At 55.4% G+C, this 25230-nt stretch overlaps 7 protein-coding genes across 7 annotated transcripts; 5 read left to right on the top strand and 2 right to left on the bottom strand.

Annotated features, from left to right (window-relative positions):
- Window positions 1-461: 461 nt before the first annotated feature.
- On the top strand, window positions 462-2144 carry PG997_000306 (uncharacterized protein; the record flags this gene model as incomplete). Its single annotated transcript, XM_066804621.1, has 3 exons — window positions 462-756; window positions 980-1810; window positions 1879-2144. The coding sequence occupies 3 exons, from the start codon at window positions 462-464 to the stop codon at window positions 2142-2144; spliced, it is 1392 nt and encodes a 463-aa protein (XP_066674394.1).
- Window positions 2145-3659: 1515 nt separating this feature from the next.
- Window positions 3660-5297, top strand: PG997_000305 (uncharacterized protein; the record flags this gene model as incomplete). The annotated part of the gene is made up of 1 exon (XM_066804620.1): window positions 3660-5297. One exon carries the CDS (start codon window positions 3660-3662, stop codon window positions 5295-5297), a length of 1638 nt encoding a protein of 545 aa, XP_066674393.1.
- Window positions 5298-7003: 1706 nt separating this feature from the next.
- Window positions 7004-9907, top strand: PG997_000304 (heavy metal tolerance protein; the record flags this gene model as incomplete). The annotated part of the gene is made up of 3 exons (XM_066804619.1): window positions 7004-8972; window positions 9038-9549; window positions 9620-9907. 3 exons carry the CDS (start codon window positions 7004-7006, stop codon window positions 9905-9907), a joined length of 2769 nt encoding a protein of 922 aa, XP_066674392.1.
- A 642-nt stretch (window positions 9908-10549) lies between these two features.
- Window positions 10550-11908, top strand: PG997_000303 (uncharacterized protein; the record flags this gene model as incomplete). The annotated part of the gene is made up of 1 exon (XM_066804618.1): window positions 10550-11908. The coding sequence occupies one exon, from the start codon at window positions 10550-10552 to the stop codon at window positions 11906-11908; it is 1359 nt and encodes a 452-aa protein (XP_066674391.1).
- Window positions 11909-12751: 843 nt separating this feature from the next.
- Window positions 12752-16384, bottom strand: PG997_000302 (uncharacterized protein; the record flags this gene model as incomplete). Its single annotated transcript, XM_066804617.1, has 1 exon — window positions 12752-16384. The coding sequence occupies one exon, from the start codon at window positions 16382-16384 to the stop codon at window positions 12752-12754; it is 3633 nt and encodes a 1210-aa protein (XP_066674390.1).
- Window positions 16385-17882: 1498 nt separating this feature from the next.
- PG997_000301 (RNA polymerase II transcription factor related protein) lies at window positions 17883-19812 on the bottom strand (the record flags this gene model as incomplete). The annotated part of the gene is made up of 3 exons (XM_066804616.1): window positions 17883-17992; window positions 18037-19720; window positions 19798-19812. 3 exons carry the CDS (start codon window positions 19810-19812, stop codon window positions 17883-17885), a joined length of 1809 nt encoding a protein of 602 aa, XP_066674389.1.
- Window positions 19813-21866: 2054 nt separating this feature from the next.
- Window positions 21867-25054, top strand: PG997_000300 (uncharacterized protein; the record flags this gene model as incomplete). Its single annotated transcript, XM_066804615.1, is given in 4 exon segments — window positions 21867-22096; window positions 22126-23951; window positions 23966-24454; window positions 24510-25054. 4 exon segments carry the CDS (start codon window positions 21867-21869, stop codon window positions 25052-25054), a joined length of 3090 nt encoding a protein of 1029 aa, XP_066674388.1.
- Window positions 25055-25230: the final 176 nt, after the last annotated feature.

Below are 25230 nucleotides of genomic sequence, written 5' to 3'. Positions count from 1 at the left end.
ATCAATGAAGGTTGGTGCCTGCATCGCAAGGCCGCTATTAGCAAGGATGGAAGCTACTAATACCAAGTCCCAATTCCCACCAGGAGGGAACTGCAAAAGCTTCTTTTGCTTCCAAGCATCAAAACAGGTGGATCGTATCATACCGACGATGTTTGGGTCTTTGCGCGACGGCAGAGGCCCATGCCGCTGGATTGCTTTTCACAATTGCCTGCTGTTTCACAAGCAGCGACTGGAGTAGCGTGGCCTGGCCGATTAGCTTGGAAGAATTGACGTCATGCGAATGCGACTATCTGCAACCGGGCAAAAGCTCCGGGGACAACAAGGAGGCCTCATCGCTCATTATACCAACATTTGGCGCTGATTAATTCCCTTATTGCCAAAATAATAAAAATAAAATCTGTATACCAGATTATACGAAGTCATCTTCCGGAAAAGCGACGCAAATCTACGATACAGCAGACATGAGTTTTCTGCTACGGAGAGGTTGCGGACAGCTGACGAGCACCGCGGCGTTGCGGCCACTGAGACAATCTCCCGCCTTGACCGGTCGATCTGTGGCCTGGAAGCTGCAACAACCACGCGCGAGTCCGACGACATGGCTTCGCATGAACTCGAGCTCGTTTCATGACGATGCTACCAAACCCAAGAAGGACCTAAGAGACGAGTCGGCCAAGGAGACCAACCAGCGTGATGCGGATGTACACGAATCAGAAGTCAAAGTCGGCATGGAGGCCGCGGTGAAGCAACAGATCAAGAGTGCGCCCACTTGAGCCTATAGACGCCACATATACAACGCAATTGCTAATCCGAACTTCTTGCAGGGCCCTGGCAAAGAGAAGGCGCTGACAAGCCCCCGTAGACCTGGAGTCGAAGCAAATGAACAAGAACATGGCAAAAGGCAAGCAAGCAAACATGGCCCTCATCGATGCCCAGATATAGAGATCCGGTGTCAACGATCGCTAACAGTATGCCCGCACAGGAAAGCTCCTTACTACACCCACGCGCTTGCTCAAACTGATTATACCGCTTCCGGCCGACGCGACCCATGACGAAAAGGGGAACAAGGGCGAATTCCGATCTATAGGCCAGAACGAGGACATCCAACCCCTCGCCCTGCTGATCCACCCGCAGCAGCCGCTCTCCTACCTCGAGCGCCTGATCCAGGCCGAGCTGCCCCCGGTCTTTGACGAGGACGGAAAAGAGAAGATGCCCAGCGTGTACTTCCGCGCCGAGGCCTCGGAGAAGGACGAGTCGGGCAATGTCATCAACAAGAACAAGAAGTCGCCCAACATCGCCTCGGCGTCGGGTCTCGGCCGCGAAGGCGCCGACACGCCCCAAGAGCACAAGGACTGGGTGCGCTGGAGCAGCAGCACGGAGATTGGCGACTTCATCCGGGACGCGGCCCGCGGGCGCGAGTTCGCTATCGGCATCACGGGCCACGACACGGAGCTGCGCATCGGCGTGCCCTCGTTCAGCGACCGCACCCACTACATGCGCGTCCGGCTGCGACGCATGTCGCGCCGCATCGGCGAGCTCGCCAGCATCAAGGAGGAGTGCGACGCACTGGCGCACCGCGCCGCCCACCGTCTCGCGAAGGCGGGCTTCGGCGCCCTCTCAGTCTGGTGGGGTGCTGTGTATTGGTTGACCTTCCACACGGATCTCGGCTGGGATATGATGGAGCCGGTGACCTACCTGGCTGGTCTGACTACCATTATGGGCGGTTACCTTTACTTCTTGTTCATCAGCAAGGACCTCTCCTACCGGGCCGCGCTGAACATGACTATTACTCGGCGGCAGAACACTCTGTATGGTAAGTAATAGCATCCTCGCAGTATTGGATTTGCTCGTTGGAGATTCGTGGCTAACTGAATTATACAGAGGCGAGAGGCTTCGACCCCCAGAAATGGGAGGCTCTGGTCCAGGACGCCAACGGGCTCCGTAACGAGATCAAGATCGTCGCCTCGGAGTACGACGTGGACTACGACGAGACCAAGGACCTCGGAACCGAGGAGGTGCAAGAGGTCCTGGACCACGAGAAGGACAAGCGGCGCAGCGCCAAGGAGGAGGTGGACGAGGACAAGGACGATGAGAGGAGGGAGCCGAAACACAAGAAGAAGGACAAGAAAAACGGCACGGACGAATAGTTCTTTTTCCCTTCGTCATGATACCCTCTTGTTGTAATACGTAGACCGAAGCATTTGGTTTTGTTTGTTTAATCCATATAGACAGCCTTTGTTTTACTGATTGATTGACCGCATACCTTTTCCACACTATTTTTGTGCCATACAATGGTCTCTAATATCGACGAGGAAATGAGATGAGAGTGGAGGTTCAGTAAAATGTGGGCATACCAGTGAATCGGCCTGCCCAGAGCATGTTCTCCCCGGCTTGGTTGACGGCGCCAGGATTGAAATGAGGTGTGTTTCGTCCGTGGTGGGTGAGATGAGGGATGAAGAAGTCGCGATTGTTATATTGGCCCGTATGAAGAAGATCCCACCTCGAATTGTCTGCAAGTCATGTCAAAAGCCGAATCTAGAGATGCATTTGCTCATCCATCAATTGAGTCTCAAATCGCACTCGGCAGGGGCCTAGCTGCATGCATCAGAGTCTTTAACCGGAGCCAAGATGCAAATAGCTGAAGTTATGCAATTCTGCCATCTTTTTTTTTCGTGTCAGGTTCTCCAACCCGCATAATAAATACACTGAACGATCAATCTGACCATCAACAAGGCTGGCGCTCTACACGGCATCGCATTGATTCTACACAGAGCTGAGATACACAATTATACTAATACACAATTCCAGATTGAGCTCAACAAACGAATGCGGATGCTATGAGTATCAAAATCCTTCCTCCTATCAGCGCTGTATCCTCTACCGCATTCGCATCGAATCAATTGTTATCCAGTCATTATGGGGTCGCTCACTAGTTACCTACCTTCTTTAGCTCTTCAAGGCCGACACTGGCTGTGGCTGACAATATGCAAACAACGATTGGTCGCTTCTAGACAACCACGCCTCATCCGTCCATAGCAGTCTTTCGGTAGAGAGACAACTGCCATCGTCAAATCCCATGGTAATCACTCGTGTCTCCATGTCACGCGACCCACGAGGATGGCGCGGCAACCTGTTGCGTTGGCGTGCATCATTCAATGTTCGCATTCCTGCGCAGGTCGCAGCCCTTCCTCTTTTTTTCGGGACTCTCAGGGACGCTGACCAGTGCGGTGACGTGTGTTGAAGGTCGGGTCGGGGACACCGTTTGCCAACATCATCCCACCATGACCCGTCCGATCTAGAGTTTCGCCTGCCACACTCTTCCCCCTCAATACCGTCTTTTTGTGAGGTGATCCCGCGGCGTCTCATGTACTTGTTCGGCCATCACCGGTCTGCTCGTGCAAATACGTCGTTCCGTACATTTTCTAGAACCTTTTCTGATAGCCGCCCTGCTTGAGACTTATTAATGTCCCTCCCCATTTGATGCGAGTAGCTCTCGTCCTTTCCCAGATATACCCCGCATTTTCATCCCACCTTAGACGCCCGAATCAGAACGAGCCATCTGAAGCAGCACTAGATTACCTGCTACTGCTACCACCACAGCACATGACAACGGCACCTTCCATCAAATCAGCATTGACTTAGAAGCTACCTGCCTAGCTGCAATGTCGTCACTTGTACACCTGCCCGACGGGCAGGTCATCGTTGCTCAGCCAATATTCAACGGCATCTTTTTCAAATCAAACGACACACATCACCGCCATACGCCCTTCCCTGCAGGCTGGACTATCGCCTTGCATACCGAGGATGGCCCAGACCCGGTACATGGTGACAATCGCGGGGGTGGCGCAACTGAGACATCAGCTCAGGGGGGCAGCAACCAGGCTCAGGACCAGGACCAGGACGACGCCGATCAGGAGCCGGTTCACAGGTTCACGCGACCAACCCTCCAGTCTGACACCATTTTCATCTCCAGCATTTCCAACCCTTCATCAGACGAATATGAGCCAGCCAAAAGCCCATCCCGCCAGGTTGCACTGATGCTGTATATCTCGCTGTATTGGTACTTTCAGCAACCGGAGCCTTCTCCTTATCTGACCACTGCTGCTTCCCGCTCGACACCGGAGACTGCCAAACCTAAGGGGGAGTGGCAGATCCGCATAAAGAGGGATGGTGTATTCCGGACCCGGAACATGATCCCGAAGCTCGAGAGGATGGGCCTGATCTCCACCCTGGACACTTCCGTTGGCGTGGCCACGTCGGAGAGCGAGGGCGGCTGGGATCAGATGTTTGTGACGAGACGCGGGTTCTGGCAGATCCCCAGCGGCCTCTTCTTGTTTACACTGCAACCCAAGAAGACCAGCTCCCACCACGGATCTCCACCCGGCAGCCGGCCAACCTCACCCGAGAAGAACGACTCCACCGACAGATGGTCCATCACATCTGCCAGTCAACTGATGTCTGACGTGCCCGGAGGCACCATCCCCATCGCGTTGTCCAACAAACCTACAACCCCCATCGGCCCTTACTTCTCAGCTTCGCATCTGCCCACTTACTACCCGCCACCAACCCTGCAATACCGGATCCGAGATGGGGTACGGTATCCGGTGCGTCCCAAGCCACCGCGAATGGGTGAGATTTTCTACACCCGTTTTGTGCCCAGCGTAGGCAAATACCTATCCTTCCGCGTGGCATCCGCGTCTAGCCAACCGGTTCCTCACCTAGGCCCCGAGACTCCTGGCGAGAAGGAGAACGCCCACTTGACCACGCTGTCTGACGCCGGTCTTCTCGAACGGTGGCTGTCTAACCCGCGAGTCTCGGCCTTTTGGGGGCAGTATCACGAGAATTTCCTGACGGACTCCTTGAAGTCACAAAACTCATTCCCCGTGATTGGTATGTGGGACGGCGTCCCCTTTGGCTATTTTGAGATATATTGGGTCAAAGAAGACATTCTTGGCCGGCACGTGAGTGCGGATGACTGGGACCGCGGCCTGCACGTCCTGGTCGGGGAGGAGTGGGCGAGGGGTTTGGTGCCGGCTTGGCTGTCCAGCTTGGTACACTGGTGCTTGCAAACCGACTACCGCACCATGAACATCTGCCTTGAACCCAGAGTTGACAATGAGAGGTCCGTCATACCCCATGAGCCCCTGAGATTTGTGATGGTGGAACTGACCTATAGCTCTAGATTTATCCGGCTTCTCCAAAACTATGGGTTCGCAAAAGAGAGACAGGTTGCGTTACCCCACAAGCAATCTTGGTTTGTTCGCTTGAGCAGGGATGTTTGGGAATCCCCAAGTCTATAAGGTGATGATGGGGTTATGCTACTAAGTAGGGCATCAAGCACGAGTCAAGGATCTCACCTTGGGAGGGGCATCTGAGTCGAGGGTGAGAGACAAATTGGATAGAGAGATATTTGTTCTTGGATATCACGTACATAGATAGCGCTAGCTGCTGTGTATAAAGGAGGGTATGGGCGGGCTAGATAATGTGATATGCGATATAATTCGACCAGCCAAGCGACGTGCTTTCGTCATGGGCCTCCCGGACGAGGGAAGCGGGTCTTTTTGTTGTCGAAGAGACATCTGTGAGCTATCATATATTATTATGCACCCCCAGAATGTGACTAGGCTGGTCCAGTCCAATGAAGATACGGGCATGGTAGCTATATCGAGGACAACAACGGCTCCGTTATGCAGACGGCAAGTCGGACTCGACCCGATTCCAGGTCTAGTCTATCAAAGTTGGAGTCCTGGTGGTGTCGAGACGGGAAGTCATCACCAATGGAAGCATGAGTAGAATGCAGTAGTCGATCCACTCTCTTGATGGGCAATGGTACCGAGGCTCGTCTCACGTCAGACAGATGATACCCAAGCCACGCTGCCTTTATCCAGACAAGACTTGCTGCTAGTAGCATGAGTCGAAATGCTTTGTCGGCCTACTGTAGGTCTAGCGAGATCTGCAAGGTACAGATTGGATTGGAGGGTCACGGCTCTTGACTTGACGGGCAAGGAAGGAGTCGAGGGGGCGCTTGGGGGGGCACTTGGGGGCTGCGTCGGTTGGTGTTGCGCCCTTTCGGGAAGCCCCGCCTCTGGCAGAAGTGCTTAATAAGTGGGAACTGGCGATACGACATCATTACATAAACGCCGCTAGGTTGGTTCAGTCGGCGAGTCGGACTGTTCCCAAGGTCGGACCCAGACACCAGGACAGCCTAGTTCGGGCTGCGACTCGTGGGCTGGGGCCTTGCCTGTTGCTGGGAACATCAATGGCCACCAATTCGATCAACTCGGTCAATTCGATGGATTGAGTACCTAGGCAAGTACTCGGGCTTGCAATGAATGGGGGCCACCGTTGCGTGCGTCGCGTGGTACCAACTGCGGCGATAGGCTACCTAAGGCAGGCGGAAGAAAGAAAAAAGGGTGGACCGGTGAAGGAAAGCAAAGTGTTTACTCACCACCGACGCACACACGCACCGACACTACTGTAGGCTAACCTGAACCTGAGGACTGGGGCACGCTGGCACTGGAACAGCCGAACAGGGGAGCAGGGGAACAGGGGAGACATGCGTGAGGCAAGTCGCTCGTCGGTAGTCAATTGGAAAGCAGTCAAGGGAGCCGAACCTAGTCTAGTCTCCATCCCAGAACTGAATTGGCCGAGCATGGGTCTGCTTAAGCCTGGTCCTTCTCTTTCCGACACCCGATGTTGCGACTACTACCGACCAGTACAGGCCTGCTGCTATTATTACTACTACTTTACATGTACATTTGCTCAACATTCATACATCACTCTCCTTCCCCCTTCACCGGTTTCCCCCAAACCGCTTCCTCTCCCTCTCTTTTCTTTCTTACGCCAGTCCTACTTCAAGCTTTGACAAAAAGCCGGGAGCTTGCTGGTCAAGACTGATTCGAGAAGCCTCGGCTCCTGTACTGACCTTGGTCCGCCGCCCCAGTTGTTTGGGAGCACATACCAAGACACGACAAATCCGGCAGCATCACGTCGTCAACAAAAAAATATGGCGGTAGACGACGGCGAAAGCAGCCCGTCCCAGCGCGTACCGCTCGCCACCATCCTGCGCGTCCTCAACGTCAGCAAGATCGCCTACCCGGCCGTCGTCTTCGGCGTCTTCCTGATTGCCTTTATATCGTATGGCATCATCCATGCGCCCCGCGACGACAACAAGCTGCTGCGCGGCCCCGGCGGCCGTCCGCTGCCTGTCCGGGCCAAGCCCGACCGCGACCAGGACTCGGCCAAGGGCACCATCAACCTCTCGGACTCTGCGAAGCTGGCTCTAAGGCTCCTGCATACCTTCATCATCCTCACTTTTGTCGGACATGCCGTCCTCATCCTGGTCCAGGTGCTCATCTACCGCAAGGACGAGTGGTGGCCCGGCCAGGCCGCCGTCGTCTTCATCATCGGGTCCTTCTTCGCTTGGTCTATTGTGCTCATTAGCTTGATCGACACGACTCCGGCGCCGACGCTGGTCCACCTCTTCACCTGGGTCTCGGCCTTGCCGTTCGAGCTGCTCATCATCGCGTCCAGCTTGAGCCTCTACACGCGTCCCCACCACGAACCCGCCGTCGGCGGTCAGCAGGGCGGCCACTACCGGGAAAAGGCCACGCCGTGGGAGACTGTCGAAGTTGTCATCCATTTTGGTCGGGCCCTCCTGGTGTTGGGATGTGTCGTCCTCTTTGTCTCCCTGGCATGGAAGTCCAAGTCCAAGGCCAAGAATCTGCCCGGCTCTTCCTCCGAGCAAGAACCGTTGCTGGGAGCCGGTGCACAGTCGGGCAACGGTGCCAACAACGGCCATGCCTACGGAACAACTCCGTCTGCCGGTGCCGGACAGAATGGTTCAACAAAGCCGCCGAAAGACGCTTGGGCCAAACCTACGGAGCCGCCTAATGTCAACTGGTTCAGCTACATCCGGGGGTTCTTCATCCTGATTCCCTACCTCTGGCCCAAGGAATCGCGCAAACTGCAAGGTCTTGCCATCATCTGCTTTTTGATCATGATTTCGCAGCGTGTGCTCAATGTGTTCGTTCCCATGACCAGTGGCTTGATTACCGATGCTCTTTCGGGTGATGACGTGCAGACGCCATGGCTGTATATTGGGCTGTATGTGCTTTTCAAGTGGCTGCAAGGGTCCCAGGGTATACTGAGCGCCGCACGAACGGTTTTGTGGATCCCCGTCGAGCAGTACTCGTATCGTGCCATATCGACGGCCGCCTTTGAGCACGTGCACAACCTGAGTGCCGAGTTTCACATGAGCAAGCGTACCGGTGAGGTCATTTCTGCGCTTAACAAGGGAAGTGCGATCAACTCCTTCCTGGAGCTGGTGACTTTCCAAGTGGGCCCCATGATGTTCGATCTGGTCGTGGCCGTCGTCTACCTCACCGTCACCTTCGACATCTACCTCGGCCTCGTCGTGGCTATCACCACGATTCTCTACATATACGTTACGATTCGATTGGCGTCATGGCGAGTCAAGCTCCGCCGGGATTACGTCAACGCTGACCGAGAGATGGAGGCTGTGAAGAACGACAGTCTGCATTCTTGGGACACGGTTAAGTACTTCAACGCAGAACAGTACGAATTTAGCCGCTATCGCAATGCGATGATTGTCATGCAGGGATTCGAGTACTGGGTGCGCGTCACTCTTGCTTACCTCAACTCGGCCCAGGGTGCGGTCTTTACATTTGCGCTTCTCATCGCCTGCTTCATCGAGGCCTACCGCGTGGCTGCCGGCTTCCAGACCGTTGGTCACTTCGTCATCCTTATCACGTACATGGCGCAGTTGCAAGGCCCGCTGAACTTCTTCGGAACGTTCTATCGAACGATTCAGAACAACCTGATTTCGGCGGAACGTATGCTGGAGCTCTTCCGGGAGCAGCCGCTTGTCGATGACAGGGAAGGAGCCGAGCCTCTCACGTCGTGCACCGGCGAAATCGAGTTCAAGGGTGTCAACTTTTCGTACGACGAGCGTCGTAATGCGTTGTCCGATCTCTCTTTCCACTGCGCACCGGGAACCACGACGGCGCTTGTCGGCGAGTCAGGGGCGGCAAGTCCACCATCATGCGCATGCTTTTCCGCTACTACAACCCTACAAGCGGCTCCATCCTCATCGACGGCCACGACGTGCAGGACCTCACCATCGACTCGGTGCGGAGGTATATCGGTATCGTCCCGCAGGACTGCAACATGTTCAACGAGTCGCTCCTGTACAACCTGCGGTACGCCAACCAGAACGCGACGGACGAGGAGATCTTCGCGGCCTGTCGGGCCGCCTCAATCCACGACCGCATCATGGACTTCCCCGATGGCTACGGCACGGTGGTGGGCGAGCGCGGCGTCAAGCTGTCGGGCGGAGAGAGGCAGCGTGTGGCGATTGCGCGGACGATCCTGAAGAACCCGCGCATCACGCTGCTGGACGAGGCGACGGCGGCGCTGGACACGGACACGGAGGAGAAGATTCAGCAATCGTTTGCGACGCTGGCCAAGGGCCGGACCATGCTCATTATCGCGCATCGCTTGTCGACGATTGTTAATGCCGATCAGATTTTGGTACGTAACTACACATGGAAGATGGCGAAAGACCTATATGAAGAACCCACAACTAACAAACCACAAACAGGTGCTTAAGAACGGTACGGTCGTCGAACGCGGAACACACGAAGAGCTGATTGGCCGCGAAGGCCGGTATGCGTCGATGTGGCGCAAACAGTCGCGGGCGCAGAAGGCCCGCGAGGAGGCCGAGCAGCTTAGGGACAAGGCGCGGCAGAAGCTCAAGGAGGCCGAAGTCGACTCGGCTAGTGTTACGGAAGACGAGGCCGAGTCGTCACCTGGCCGTAAGAAGAGTCAGAAAGATGACCAACCGTCACGAGGAAGTCCTATGGGCAGGAAGCCGCCGCGCCATCCTTAGACTTGGTGGTGGTTGCTAGGATGGTGATGGGTGTGATGCCGTGCCCAGGCGTCCTGTCCATATCTGGTTACTTGACACTGCCCATGAGTGGTGGTGGTATTGTGGCGGTAATCATGCCCCCTGTCACCGGCCCCCCTCCAGCGCAGTCCACATGAGCAAAAGCGAGATAATGTTCTTTTTGGGGCTTTGGTTTCTTGTTCGTTGTTATAAATTATTAGAGAGATATATATACCCTGAAGGGTTTCCAGTAGTACAGGATTAGGTAGTTTAATGTAATGAATGCCAGCGAGCAAGCGATGAGCAGATTGGGGCCGGCTAATACTGACTCGAGTATGTGGGCGTGTCTGTCATCTTGTAGATGTCTGATGTACAGCAAGAGAGTCGTTATCCATGTGGGTACATACATGTACGTATGCCCGTAGCTCCTCGTTGGAGACCCACACATTGCCATGCCGGCTTTGGCGCTACCTTACCTTACCACAAAGGAACAGACCTGTGCATACGCCGTTTGTCACATGAGACGAAAGCTGCACGAGACCCTGCACTTAGCCGGCTTACAACAAACACCGTTTCCCCTTTTTTCCCCTCTTGCATAAAAATCCAACGGCTGCACGCACTAGCCCATCCCCAAGTCAGCCAGTCATGCCACCATCCCAGTCAAAGTCGCTCGATGAAATAGCCGCAGCCCTCCTGGCCAACAGGGGCCTCGAGCTCGTCTCCTGCAGGACCGTCCAGTCGCTGTGGGCAGGGTACGGGCACATCTGCCGGGTCCAGGCCCGGTTGCCCGAGGCAAAGAAGGAGGAGCCGCTTTCGCTCATACTGAAGTATATCAGCCCGCCGGCTAGCAAGAAGCGGGATGACGAGGGGCATTTGCGCAAGATTCTGTCGTATCAGGTCGAGCAGCATTTTTATGCGCATCTTGCGCCGAGGTTGGCCGGGTTTGGGAGTGGTGGAGGGGATGGTGATGATGGGGTGACGGTTGCTGAGTGTTTGGGCAGTGTGCATGATGGGACCACGACGGCGCTGTTGCTGCGGGATCTGCAGAGGGAGGTCCCGTCTGCTTATCAACCATGCTTTCAACAACAGCAGCCTTCGTTGTCGGCAGACCCTGAGAAGGAGGAGACCGTTAAGGCAACAGCGCCGTTCCCCCTCGCTCTCGAGAAGCGCGGCGTCCTGACGCCGGACCTCGTCGGCGCGGCGCTGGACTGGCTCGCGGGCTTCCACGGCTTCTTCTGGCGCGACGACGAGAAGGCCCGGTACTGCAAAGACGCGGAACACCTGGTCCCGCCGCCGCTGGAGTTCGCGGCCGCCTCCAAGTCGGGCGGCAACGGCAATGGTAATGGAGTGCCGGCCGTGGTCCACGGCGTCTGGCAGAATGGCGGCTACACGTATCTCGCCACGCGGCGCAGCGAGTACGCGTCCCTAGAAGAGGACGAGGACAGCGAGTGGAGCGAGGCTCTTTGCTGTCCAACTTCCTCCACTGCTTCTTCAGCGGGAGGGAAAAGATCGGCCGCGGAGCAGGCGGCGTACTACGTCTCGCCCGCTCACCCAGCAACCGCCGCCTATGCGACCCTTATCCACGGCGACGTGAAATCGGAGAACTTGTTTGGGCGGAGTGGTGACGGCAGCCATGGGAAAGCAGCCAAAGTAGCCTTCTTCGATTTCCAGTACGTCGGTCTCGGCCTGGGCGTGTGCGACCTCGCGAAGCTCTTCACCTGCTCCGTGCCCGTGCCCATGCTGGTTCCTTCCAGATCCATCCCCTCCTCCCTAGGCATGCAAGAAGGCGAAAAGGCCCTCCTGAGACGTTACCTGGCCCGCCTTGAAGCCGTGTCCGGCAAGACCTATCCTTGGGACGTATTCGTTGCGCACTGGGAGGCGGCCCTGGTGGACTGGTTGCGGTTCCAGGCGAGCTGGGGGTTCTGGGGCAATACGGAGTGGCTCGAGGCGCGGGCCCGGGATATACTCTCACGGGGCAAGGCCGAAACCTGGGGGGAGCCTTGAGCAAGTTCTCACGAATAGAGATAGATACAGAAAGAAAGAACTAGATGAAGAGAGAATACAGAAGATTTCTCACTCGCACCCATGCATCTACACGTGGGACCATTTCTTCCTGCAGTCACGAGGACAATGTCACATATATCACAATACCGCAACCACAACGAGAATCTTTTTATACAGCCAGAAAAGGCGCATCTGCTCAAATTAATCCCATCAAATTATGTGTGACGGTGAAAAGCCAGTATATACCCCTATAGTACAGAAAGACTCCTTCCCACGAGAGAAGCGCCGAATCCAATCTAAGCCTCTGCCAGGCAGCCAGCCCGAAACCCATTATTGATATAACCTGACAAACGAACAAACAATCCCGATTCGATCGGATTTCTTTTGTACACCAGAACCCCCTGATATATGTGCACTTGAAACCGCTCACTCTCGCTCGCTTTCTCTATGTACGCAACCAGCCGGCAGCTCTCTGATGATGACGATGACGGTGAAGCTCGATATATAAATAATGTAATGTGTAATGTATGGGTGTGGGTGGGTGGTATCAAACAAAGCAAATCAATCATCAGCGAAGCTCGTCCGCCGTCGTACTAACTATTACTATTTCTTCCTCTGCTTCTATTCATCCCCCAAATCGGTGCGTAAAATGCGTATTGACAGACGTTTTTCCCTTGGGGGTATGAGTATGAGTTCATCCCATTCGTCTTGATAAAGCGTTTCAGTCGTTTGTTGCTGCAATGTAAAGTATAAGTATATGCCTCAGCCTCAGCCTCAGCTGCAGCCCCTGCTGCCGTCCACAACGAACCAGCTGTGCAGTACAGGAAGGCACTCGAGGACGCTCTAGATCCTTCCGCCCTCCACGATTTCGCGCTCGAGGACCTCGATCTCGCCCGACTCGGCGGTGCGGCGGCGTTCCAGGACCCATCGCGGCTCGCTGCCGTCTCCTTCTTCCTTGATGTACGAGATCGAGTCGGCGCTGCCCTTGTGCCGGTGGCCCATACCGGGTCGCTTTTGTGACGGCACCCCGGGCTTGGGGCTCGACAACGAGTAGTCAGCGGATGAGATAGGCGACGGCTTCAGCACCGCGCTCGCCGCGCTGGCTCGGTCGTCAAAATCATCCTCCGCACTCACTTCCTCATCTTCCAGCACGGGCGGGAAGGTGGTGGGTGGCGGAGGAGGCGAGAACAACGGCTGGGGAATAGCGGACGGTACTGGACCTGCCGCTAGGTTCGGGTTCGCTCCCACCGCCGCCGGGTTCAATGGCGGTACTGGAGGGACATTGGAGTTGTTCGGGAGAGTAGGGATAGACATGGTGAGCGTCGGGCTGCCCGACCCGCTCGCGGCCCCCGACTCCGCGCTCTGGCTCCAGAGCGAGAAGGCCGAGTTTTTCCGGCCGTACATGTCGTGGTTGGGGATCTGTTCCCTTCCCTCGGGGCTCCAGGGACTTGAGATATCGTTGTTACGATCGCTGGGAGACCCATCGCGTGAACTCGCCAGGGAGGCTTGAGAGTCGCCCCAAGCCTTGGACCGCAGGCGAAGCAGGGCCGACAGGGACATGTTGTCGTCGTCGGCCATCATAGCGAGCTGGGCCAAGCCGGGGCTTTGCAACGACGAGAGCTCGCGGTTCGTCGTGGGGGACATGAGACTCATGATCGAGTTGCGGTTGGAGTATTCCGATCGCTCAGTGATAGGGGTGAGATTTGGCTCTCGAGAGATCAGGTGTCCGGATTTGGAACGCGCCAGGCCGTTATTCGAGCCGAAGAAGCCTCCGTAAAAGGGGCTCGTGTCGCTTCCAGGGTTCGGGTTACGGGTGGGTATCGGTTGCGCGGGAGCGGCGTAGAAGCCGAACTCCTGCCCATACCACCCATCAGAGTCATGGGCAAGCGCGCTTGCATTCGCTTCGGCGATAATGGCGTCATCATCCAACTCATAGTCGTCGAGACCATTGCCGAACCCGTCGTCGAATCCATCGTCAAATTCGTAGTCGTCGAAGGAATTGATGTTGTCGTTAGAGTGGTCAGACCCAGAGGTCGTCGGAGACGTAATGGTAACATCGGCTGGTAGCGGCGGGTCCGAATCCCTACGGAATTTGCCCGAGGCGGCGGCCTTGTGTGCAGCCGCAGCCAGCGCTGCTTGGTAGGCCGCCATATTGTCCATTACTGTGGTGGCAGCACAGCCCGGGACTGGCTGTTCGAGCCCATCAGGGGAGCTCTTTTCGTTATTTTCAAGTTGGTTGTCAGCCGGCAGTGGCTCCTGGTTGGGCGCAACGCTCACGGAGGTATGCGCAGTCGACTGAGTGATCGCAGTTGCTCCAGAAAGCCGTGAGGTTACATCATCAGATTCTCGTTTAGCTTGCTCTTCCGCAGCTTCAGCAGCCTGTCGACGAGCAAGTGCACTTGCAAACACTCCAGGTAACGGTCTGCCGTACTGATCGGTATCCTCCAAGTCGAACAAGGCCTCATCAATAGCGAGCCCATCGCCTTCTCCTTCAAGACCAGCGCCACCAAAATAAAGTTCATCGTCTGGCTGAAGAGGCGGAAGCGGTGCTGGAGCAGAGGTTTCTTTCTGTTGGCTTTGCTGTGGCGATGACCGGTCCGATTCATGGATAGCAGCATCTAACCCCTGAATCCCGAGTCCGGTTGGGCTGTCGCCGCTAAGCAGTGCTTGAGCCACTGGGGAATGTGGCTGCGAGGGCTCAGGCGCCTGGACAGAGAGCTGAGAAAGCCTGTTGTTGATATCTGGTGTCCCTTGTGTCATGGCGAACCCAATGACGTTCCCCTCGGCATCTCTTGGCGTAGCCGCCATGGTCGCATCCTGGGGACTTGCCAAGGTGGAGTGAGGGTTGGACCTTTGGAAGACGAAGCCTGCAAAGTTCTCCTGATCGTTATCGGGATCGTATTCTTCCACTGGCTCTTCGTAGATGCCCTCTTCCTCTTCATCGTAGTCGGCATTGACTCCCGGGATTCGCTCTTCCAAGCCGTCATCGTAGTCCAGGTCGTCATACTCGAAAGGATCCTCGTCAAAGTCATCGAAGCGCGAGTCCCGGTGATCAGGGATTTCCGACTGTCTTTCCTGTACCCTTTGTCGGTGCTTTTCCTCCAGGAGCTTTTCGGCATTCGCAGCCCCCATCATATCGAAGCTGAACCTTGACGATGTGCTCTTCATATGCCTGGGTAACGCACTGAGCACGTCTTTATTGGACATACCCGACATGCCCGACATGTTCCGCGACAACGCGGTCGATATAGAAGACGGCACAGAGCTCTTCCTCCGCATATCCTGTGGGTCCATTAGAGTTATTCGTCGAGAGGCGCTGGCGGACAATGCAGTCGATTTGCTTTCGCTCTGCATCATGGAACCGCCATCAACAGACACGGGGCGGCGCGAACGTATTGATGCGGAAGATCGTCCAGACTGTTCGCGGTCGTCCTTGGGTGGGACCGGCGGCGCTGGCCGTTGTGGCGGTGATAGGTCATCTTTGTTGGGTTGCAATGCCTCAGGTACTGTTTGCTCGGTTGGTACCATGGGACTCACGTTGTTCGACACGGGTTTCTTGGGGCGCGGGGCACTGAAGTCGTGGACCCTGGTACCCCGGATAGGCTCATATGACGTTTTACCACGGTCGTTGAGCAATGACAAGGACAGATCCGGTATGTTCTGGCTCGTTTTCCTCCTCATAAGCAAGGTCGACATGGGGTTCTTGAGAAATGGGAGACTCTTCTTCCCCTTTGGCGGGTTTGGTGTCACGGTTTGGTTCACCATTGGGGCTGGTTCCGTCTTCACCCGCGCACCTGGCGGGCGCTTTCCGGTGGTGGTGTTATGTTGAAGATCTGTTGGCGACACAAATGAGGACCCCGCGTTGCTCGATCTGAGGGGCGGCCTTCCCGGTGGACTTGTCACGGCCGAGGCGATATTAGGCCTTGAGGAGTTTCTGCTATCTAGCGAATAGCTCGGGCTTCTTTCTGAGGGACCAGCCCTGGGGCTTGTGGTAGCGGCGGCGGCGGCAGCAGCATCTTGTTCGCGGCGGTACTTCAACCCTCCCAGGAAGCTATTCTGCTCGACCAACGGTGGTCGAGCGTCTGACCGAGGCTCTGACCGAGGCTCTTCCCGGGGATGAGACTCCGGGTCGCCCACATAGACGGAGTATACAGATTCCGAATATTCCGTCTCGGAGACAGAGGCCACTCGGGCTATCGGGGGCAGGCTGGGCGGAGCTTGGGACGGTGGCGGCGGTGGTGCCTGCTGAGGTTGTGGTGGAGGAGGCGGAGAGGTCAAGGGGGGCGATTGCGGACGGGCCTGAGCGTGTTGGCTCTGGGGCGCCGAGGTTGTCGATCGAGGGCGAATGTCTGGCGCAGGCACGCTGCTGTCGTCGGGTACGAGCTGGGCAGGCTGAACATCCCACGACGTGCTGTCGGGGTTGGGCGACGTGGGATTGGACGGACCCCGTCGATGGAAGCGCAGATGTGACAACATTTTTTTCAACCGAACTTTAGATGGTTCCCCTCCTGACTCAGGAATGCGCTCGTCCCCGTTCGTTGAAGGACGTCACTGGCAACGAAATGCGACCGACTTAGATGGCGGGCCAGAACCGTTGCGCCGGGCTGTATACACAGGAGGCGGCTTGTCAAAATTTTATTGTTGTTCCTCCTTCTCTATTCTGCGCAGTAAGCGTCGTCGTGTTGGTCGTCGTTCATCCAGCGACTAGTATGCGCAACATGGTGAATCAGCCGAAATTGGAGAGGTAGCGACTGGCTGGCTGGGCTGATAAGACAGAAGCAGGATTGGAGACGAGTTCTATGAAGGAGTGAGAAGTGGTTTCGTATTGCACGGCGTCGGCGGGCAGGCTACTGTAGGTAAGCTACTGTACGTATGTAGTAATGTAGTATGCACTGGAAAATGCAATACGAGGCAAGCAGGTTGTTCAATGTTATTCTCTGATTGATCGCCCTAGCAGCGTTCCTTGTGATTTGCTGCCCAATTAATTGGTGTTACATCTTAAGAGACCCCAATCCTTGGAAGGTGGCTTCTGGTTGCTGCGAGGGAGTCGGCCTTGGGTCTCCCTTGGGCCTCTCTTGGGTCTCTTAGTGACTAGAGTGAACCATCAGCGCGACCTAAACAACTAACGGCTTCAGCCATGGTCCACTGTTTTCCCTGCCCGCGCGGCCCACCCGCCGACCCTTCCAGTGGGTTGGGAGTAAGGCGACAGGGCACAAAATGGAAAGCTACAGCGCAATAATACAGTACATGTAAGCAGCAGCGCTGCAGCAGAGGTAGCAGGTAGCAGTAGCAACCCGCTCAGATCCCATTCGACGATTTGATCGCTGACCCCTGACGCGACCTCCACGACATTCCCGTTGTTCGCCTCATCTGGCGACCTGAAACGTTGACTCTTCCAGAATCATTCTTCAATGTCTCTTCTTTCTGCTTCATCTCTCCTATCGATTGAAAATCAATAGACAGCTAGATATGTAGGGCGATGGCCAAAAGAACCATTCGACTCACGGGCATGTGCAAACGTCGATGTGCGCTATGATAGCACTCGATCCGATTGATCCACAGCGATGCACCATGACGCGGCGTCCGAGTCCAGCGATTTGTGGAGATGCACGCTGGGTCGTGATATGTACGTGTTAGACTCCTTGCTCCCTCCAGCCGCACGTCAACTACATACGTGTACCGTAATACGATGTTTTAGCCCTGTTTGGCGCGGTATCTACCGGCAACAACGCCCACTCGGCTCTAGCTAGGGTACGGACATAGGGACATTGACAAAATATCTGCCGGGTCGGATGGATACAATTCTCGTTGTTTACTCGAGGACTTGTTCGATCTCCATACTCAACTACTCCAATAAAGTCTGACTGTCCTAACACAGAAGGCAGTTCAGTTAATCGGTATGATAATGTATACAACATAAGATGCGGATCCTGTCTGATGGCATTACTAGCTCTGTATAATCGTATGCCCATATCTAGCCCTCGGTACTCGCCTGGATTCCTTCGGCCGCAAGGGCCTTCTGGTACGCGGCGATGGCAGTGTCGAGTGACTTGACTACTGGGCCCATCAGCTTCACGACGGCGTCTTTTCCCCACGAACAGCATTAGTATTAAGCTTTCGCTTCTTACCTGTTCGCTGGTAGATCTGCCGGATCTCCTCCTTCTTCCGCTCAATCTCCTGGTCTCTAGCCTTCTGCGCCTCGGCGGCCACGGCGTTGATGCGATCCTTGGACCGCTTGAGCGACTCCAGCAGGTATCCGAGCTCGGCAGCCCGGTCGGGGTCGCCAGAGAGGAAGGCAGACCAGAACTGGTGCAGGAACTCCATCGTAGTCGCATGTGTCAAGTTGCACTTGGCCGCAACCTCGGCGGGCAGGCCCATTGGTGTCGTCTCGTCAGAAGAGTGGCCGAACAACTGTGCCCTCCGCTGTAAAATGCTTTCCAGGATCTGCTTCTGAGCTGCCTTGCGTGATCCCCGGGATCCCACGTGCGCCTTCTTCTTCTTGTCCTCGTCGTCGCTGTCACTTTCGTCATCGATGCTCAGTGATGCTTGAAAGTCTACCCCTCCTGCGCCATCGTCACGCAGTGAGCCCAAGTCACCCTGAACGTGCTTCAGCAGTTTCGTGGGGTTTTGCTTGGCAAAGATCTCGTCAGCCGCAGATGCAGCATTGGCCTGGTTAGAGAAGAATTGACTTTGCTCTTTGATGTTGAGGATAATCTTAGACTCCTCGGCTTCAGCGCGCAGATCGCGCAACGCTAGCTGGCCGTAGATGTCGTCCGAGCCGGCCGAGTCGGTGGGTGCGCCGTCAGCTGCCGAGACGTTCGCCAGCATCTTCCCACTTATGCTGTTGAGAGTGGGTATAATGGGTACATCTTGCCGGCCTCTTGGCCGCATCTCATGATCCTTCCGGTTGCCGCCTTTGGATCCACCTTGATTCTCCTCATTGCCTTCGATATCGATGATGTGGGGAACATGCTGACTCAGGAGCTTGCTTGAGAAAGCTGTGATATCTTCATATTCATCATACTTGTCGAATACCCTGTCGGTAGCTTCCAGCCCAGTGGCACGCTCACCCCTGAGGAGCTTCGACAGCTTGCTCAGGAAGAATCGCTCCCAGAACTCGCCTTCACTGAGGGGAGGCACATTTTCGTTGTAGATCTTCTTGACCAGGGGATGTTGGTCGAAAATCATCCGGACTTGCTCCACGGTAATGTTAAGTTTCATCGTATTGGGCTTGTCTGGTTCAGTGCTTTGCTCAATGATCGGTTTCACCGTAGCGAGAACATTATAGGGTCCCTTCTTCTGGCTTCGCTCAATGGCATGGGCTCGAAGCAGGTTAATGCGTGTCGACCAGAACTGCATGTTGAATATCGCATCCGACATGGAATCGGGCTTTGTGGCTCGGCCTTCCATATACATCTGGTGAAGGCTCCTGTCTGTTTTCATCAAGGATTGCTGGAGTTCGATGTCCATCTTGAGCTGCCCATCGTCAAAGAAGCGAGCAGAAGCCGGTTTCGAGTTGGCCGCACTCGCAAAGGCCATGGAACCGGAGGCGGCACCGGCTGCGCCGGCAGGCCGCGGCACATTGGGGTCATTGGCTTTGTATTCGGCTAGAAGCCGCGACAGCAGGTCCTTCAGTACATTTGCCTCGCCCCTCGGGTCGGTTGGTGAGTTGAAGTGGAATAGATACGAGACTGGCTCTGCACCATCTTTTGCCTTCTCGAAAATCTTCAGCATGACCTTGGCGGCCGTGTCAGGCGTCTGCTGGAGATTGGTAACATTGGAAATGGCCAATGTGATACCGATACCTCCGGCCTGAGGGGTCCATATTATCGATTTTTGGTCGTCGGTAACTGTGAGAATGCCTTCCTTCTTCTTGTATGCCGCAGTACCTCGGGGATGGCCATGTTGACAATTGGGGTGGCAACAAGTTACGGCGAGGCAGGAAATTAAGTATGTTAGATGATGAAATGTGACGACGAAGTGAATTGTCCTGGCTTGAAGTGGGTGGGAACGTCAACGGGCTTCCAGCTCCATCACACACGATCGCACCTTCTGGAGAAGTGAGCTCCAGGCTTCATTCAGGCCTCAGTGCTGACCCTGTCAGCATGTGAGAGGAAATCGCGATGCGTCGGGTTCTACGAGAAGCGAACGACTGTCTAACACAAACCGGTCTATAACAGGAACAAATCAGCCCAGAATGATGCGAGTTAACTCCAGAATGCGAGCTGCTTTACGGGTCGCAAGGAAGGGATGTCGTTGTTGTTTTAGGTTCATCGTCAAGCATTGCTCTGATCTGGCCAGGCACGCAAGATGACTTTGAGGAAAAGCTTGAGCCACACTCGCATCAAAGCACCTGCCTGGAGGACTTTGGCCCATTCAATGGCTGTGTGGCGGTGGTTGGCCTTTCTTTGACCCGTTAAGCCTAAGCATATCGATTACTTGCATAAAGGCCCAGAAGTGCATATGTGGCTGGACCTCAGTCGTCGGAAGAATGCGGCCAGAAGCTAACCCAAAAATAGTGGTGGAGTTTTGACAGATGTCGTTGCCACTTTCTCCAGTCTTTGCCTCAGCAGAGTCGGAGCTGAGCTGTCCTTGCCCCGTCCCAAGCCGTCCAAATTGCCTAGGGTTCTCCAGCTTGCCGAAAAGTCTATCTGCTGCAGTCGATCCTACCCGGCACATGTTGCGAGCTCTTGGCTCATGAATTCGCTCAATGGCAATAATATGATTGATATCTTCCAATACAGCGATGAATGATTCTGGAAGCTTTGCAGAAGTATTTATGGCATGGCCCCCTTGAAAAAAAAAGTTCAATTGACGGATCCAATGGCACTTTCGCAAACTATCACTTTACCTGCATTTCCCGGCTGAAACATTACGTAGATGTGCAGGCCATTTGGAGATGCCAAGGCAAAAAGTCCAACCCGCCAGGGCGCATAGGTCTGTAAACAACTGGTAGTTAAGTTACCGCTCTAAACGGCTTCTGTCGGAGATTGACCAGGCCTAGCTATTTCTAGCCTGTTGATGCTATTTGGAGATGCCTGCAAGTCCAATAAAAAGCATGCTCAAACGAGGCCTTTCGGCTTTTGTTTCGCGATGCTTGGTCGGGACTCTCGGGACTCTCGCGGGATGTTGTAGGGGGCTAGCAGCTCTTTTCTGGACCAGCAAGACCAGCAAGCCGACATTCCCCTGGTCGCTCGCTGTCCCTCGTCCACGGTAGTTACAACACAATTACCTAATTGCATAACCGAGGCGGTTGGTGGCCCGGCAATACGCGGAGTGCTTTGAAAACTCTCTAGGGTTATGGCTTATTGGTCGGGTGAATGGAGGGGAGAGAAGAGTCTGTAGGCAGGAATGACAGATACTTTAAACAAGGATATAGTTCTGGATAGGTATGCTCTATCTACATAGCGAGACACTTCTGTCGGGCAAGGAAAATAGTGCGTGCGCATGTGTGCGTGCGTGTGCGTGTGCAGGCAAAGGAGAAGCAGAAGATGCATCAAAAGGGTTATTATCCTGTAATGTAGAAGAGGATGCACTGCTCATAGGTGCGGTAAGTATGACCAGCAAGCTAGAGAACAACTAGAGAAGGGGAGGCCAACATGGAGTTTGCAGGGGTGGATGGCTGTTCGGGCCCTGTGACAGGGTAGTCGCGACTTTTTCTGCAGCTACTTGTTTCCCATGACTTGTTCCACGATTCTTTTAGGCCTTCTCTCTTCCTACCGACCTCAACGTCACCAATTCCCACGAGACTTACTCCGCCGCTCATTTCTCTTTCCTCGTTTCAATCCCATTTCTTTCGAGAAAAGGAGGGTTGAAGCTTGCAGGTACGGAGTATTTTTGCCCATATCATAATTCCCCCTCTGGTTTGCTGCTTTCCATGAAGCCAGCATCCATCCGCCATTAATTCCCGCCACCTTAAATAGCTCGTCACAGCTTCTTGCAAGCATAGCCTGGTGCCATGCTCAGCAGCTCCATTCGCAGATCTGGCTGCCAGCTCCTCCGAGCTAGCAGCCAGAGCGCACGATGCGCTGCTCAGAGCTCGAGGAGTTATTCCCTCGCCTCGGCTCGCCGCCCCCTCGCCCTGTCGACCGCTTCCGCCCAGCGACGATATGCCTCAGCCCAGGCCTCGAGCCCGGACCCCAGCGACAACTTCCTCTCCGGCAGCACCGCCAACTATATCGATGAGATGTACATGCAATGGAAGGAGGACCCCAGAGCGTCCACGTTTCGTGGCAGGTCTACTTCAAGAACATGGAGAGCGGCGACATGCCCATCTCCCAGGCCTTCACGCCCCCTCCCAACCTGGTCCCCGGTGCTGCTGGCGCCACGGGCGGTGTCGTCGGCACCATCGGCCAGGGCCAGGGCTCAGATGTCACCAACCACTTGAAGGTGCAATTGCTGGTGCGCGCATACCAGGCCCGTGGTCACCACAAGGCCAACATCGATCCCCTCGGCATCCGTAATGAGTCCAAGGGTTTCACCAACGTCAAGCCCAGAGAGCTGCAACTCGAACACTACCAATTCTCCGAGAAGGACCTGGATGCTGAGTACAGTCTCGGCCCCGGTATCCTGCCCAGATTCAAGCGAGATGGCCGCGAGAAGATGACCCTCCGCGAGATCATCGCCGCATGTGAAAAGATCTACTGCGGTTCCTACGGTGTTGAGTTCATCCACATCCCGGACCGAGAGAAGTGCGACTGGCTCCGAGAGCGTGTCGAGGTTCCCCAGCCTTTCAAGTACTCCATCGACGAGAAGCGCCGTGTTCTCGACCGTCTCATCTGGAGTTCCAGCTTCGAGTCTTTCCTGGCCACCAAGTACCCCAACGACAAGCGATTCGGTCTGGAAGGATGTGAAACCCTGGTCCCTGGTATGAAGGCCTTGATTGACCGCAGTGTCGACTATGGCGTTAAGGATATTGTCATTGGAATGCCTCATCGTGGTCGTCTCAACGTGCTCAGCAACGTCGTCCGCAAGCCCAACGAGTCCATTTTCAGCGAGTTCGCCGGCAGCGCTGGTGGCGAGGACGAGGGTTCCGGTGATGTGAAATACCATCTGGGTATGAACTTTGAGCGTCCTACTCCCTCCGGCAAGCGTGTCCAGCTTTCCCTGGTTGCCAACCCCTCCCACTTGGAGGCCGAGGACCCCGTGGTTCTTGGAAAGACCCGCGCTATCCAGCACTACAACAACGATGAGACGACGCACCGAACCGCCATGGGTGTCCTGCTGCACGGTGACGCTGCTTTCGCTGCCCAGGGTATTGTTTATGAATGTCTCGGTTTCCACTCTCTCCCCGCCTTCTCTACCGGTGGTACTATTCACCTGGTCGTCAACAACCAGATTGGTTTCACCACCGATCCCCGATTCGCCCGATCCACCTCGTACTGCACAGATATCGCGAAGGCCATCGATGCCCCCGTCTTCCACGTCAACGCCGATGATGTCGAGGCTGTTAACTTCGTCTGCCAGTTGGCTGCCGACTGGCGTGCCGAGTTCCAGTCTGATGTCGTCATCGACATGGTCTGCTACCGAAAGCATGGTCACAACGAGACCGATCAACCGTCTTTCACTCAACCTCTTATGTACAAGCGCATCAGCGAGAAGAGCCCCCAGATCAACATCTACACCGAGAAGCTGCTCCAGGATGGCTCTTTCACCAAGGAGGACGTCGAGGAGCACAAGCAGTGGGTCTGGGGCATGCTCGAAGAGAGCTTTGCCAAGTCTAAGGAATACCAGCCCACCTCCAAGGAGTGGACGACATCTGCATGGAACGGCTTCAAGTCCCCCAAGGAGCTGGCAACCGAAATCCTCCCTCACATGCCTACTGGCGTGGACAAGAGGACGCTGGAGCACATTGGTGCAGAACTGGGCTCTGCGCCTGAGGGCTTCCACATTCACAAGAACCTGAAGCGTATTCTGCAGAACCGCTCCAAGTCTGTGACCGAGGGTAAGAACATTGACTGGTCCACCGCTGAGGCTCTTGCTTTCGGTTCATTGGTCACTGAGGGCCACCACGTCCGTATCTCCGGTCAGGATGTCGAGCGTGGTACTTTCTCGCAGCGTCACGCTGTGCTCCACGACCAGGAGAGCGAGGATACCTACACCCCCTGCAGCACATCAGCAAGGACCAGGGCAAGTTTGTCATTTCCAACTCGTCCCTGAGTGAGTTTGGTGCTCTCGGCTTCGAGTATGGTTACTCTCTGTCGTCCCCCAACGCTCTCGTTATGTGGGAGGCCCAGTTCGGTGACTTTGCCAACAACGCTCAGTGCATCATCGATCAGTTCCTCGCTTCCGGTGAGGTGAAGTGGATGCAGCGAACTGGTCTCGTCATGTCTCTGCCTCACGGTTATGATGGCCAGGGACCTGAGCACTCTTCCGGTCGTCTGGAGCGATACCTGCAACTGTCCAACGAGGATCCTCGCATCTTCCCCGACGCCGAGAAGCTCCAGCGCCAGCACCAAGACTGCAACATGCAGATTGCCTACATGACCACCCCGGCCAACCTGTTCCACGTTCTGCGCAGGCAAATGCACAGGCAGTTCCGCAAGCGTAAGTTTTGACTCGTACACGAACTCGTGAAATTGCAGACTAACAAGTGCATTAGCTTTGATCATCTTCTTCTCCAAGTCTCTCCTGCGACACCCTCTTGCTCGCTCGAGCATTGAGGACTTCACCGGCCCCGAGGCTCAGTTCCAGTGGATCATCCCCGACCCCGAGCACCAGACTGGCGCTATCAAGTCTCCTGAGGAGATTGAGCGTGTCGTTCTCTGCTCTGGTCAGGTCTGGGCTACTTTGTCCAAGTACCGCCAGGAGAACAAGATCGACAACGTTGCCTTCACGCGTATCGAGCAGCTCAACCCCTTCCCTTGGCAACAACTGAAGGAGAACCTGGACATGTACCCCAACGCCAAGACGATTGTCTGGTGCCAGGAGGAGCCCCTGAACGCCGGTGCCTGGAGCTTCGTGCAGCCGCGTATCGAGACGCTGCTCAACAACACGCAGCACCACGACCGCAAGCACGTCATGTACGCCGGCCGCAACCCCTCGGCTTCCGTTGCCACCGGTCTCAAGTCGGTGCACCAGAAGGAGGAGGCCGACTTCCTCGACATGGCGTTCTCCGTCACGCAGGACAAGCTCAAGGGCGAGTAAGCTTGACGACGATGATGAAGACAGAGAAGAAGGGCGACATCGGAGGTCATTTATTGCATAAGCTGTTTCCCTACGGTCTTTCTTGTATTGTAGCATTGTGTATAACGCGTCCTCGAAATCCCTTGGTCGAGGCTAGATAGACTGGTGTTTGGGACAGCATTATTGTTGAAGTAATG

The sequence above is a fragment of the Apiospora hydei genome (assembly GCF_038363865.1).
Source record: "Apiospora hydei strain CBS 114990 chromosome Unknown utg000002l_segment0_segment0, whole genome shotgun sequence".
Lineage (NCBI taxonomy): Eukaryota > Fungi > Ascomycota > Sordariomycetes > Amphisphaeriales > Apiosporaceae > Apiospora > Apiospora hydei.
This window is presented reverse-complemented; position numbering and strand designations above follow the sequence as displayed.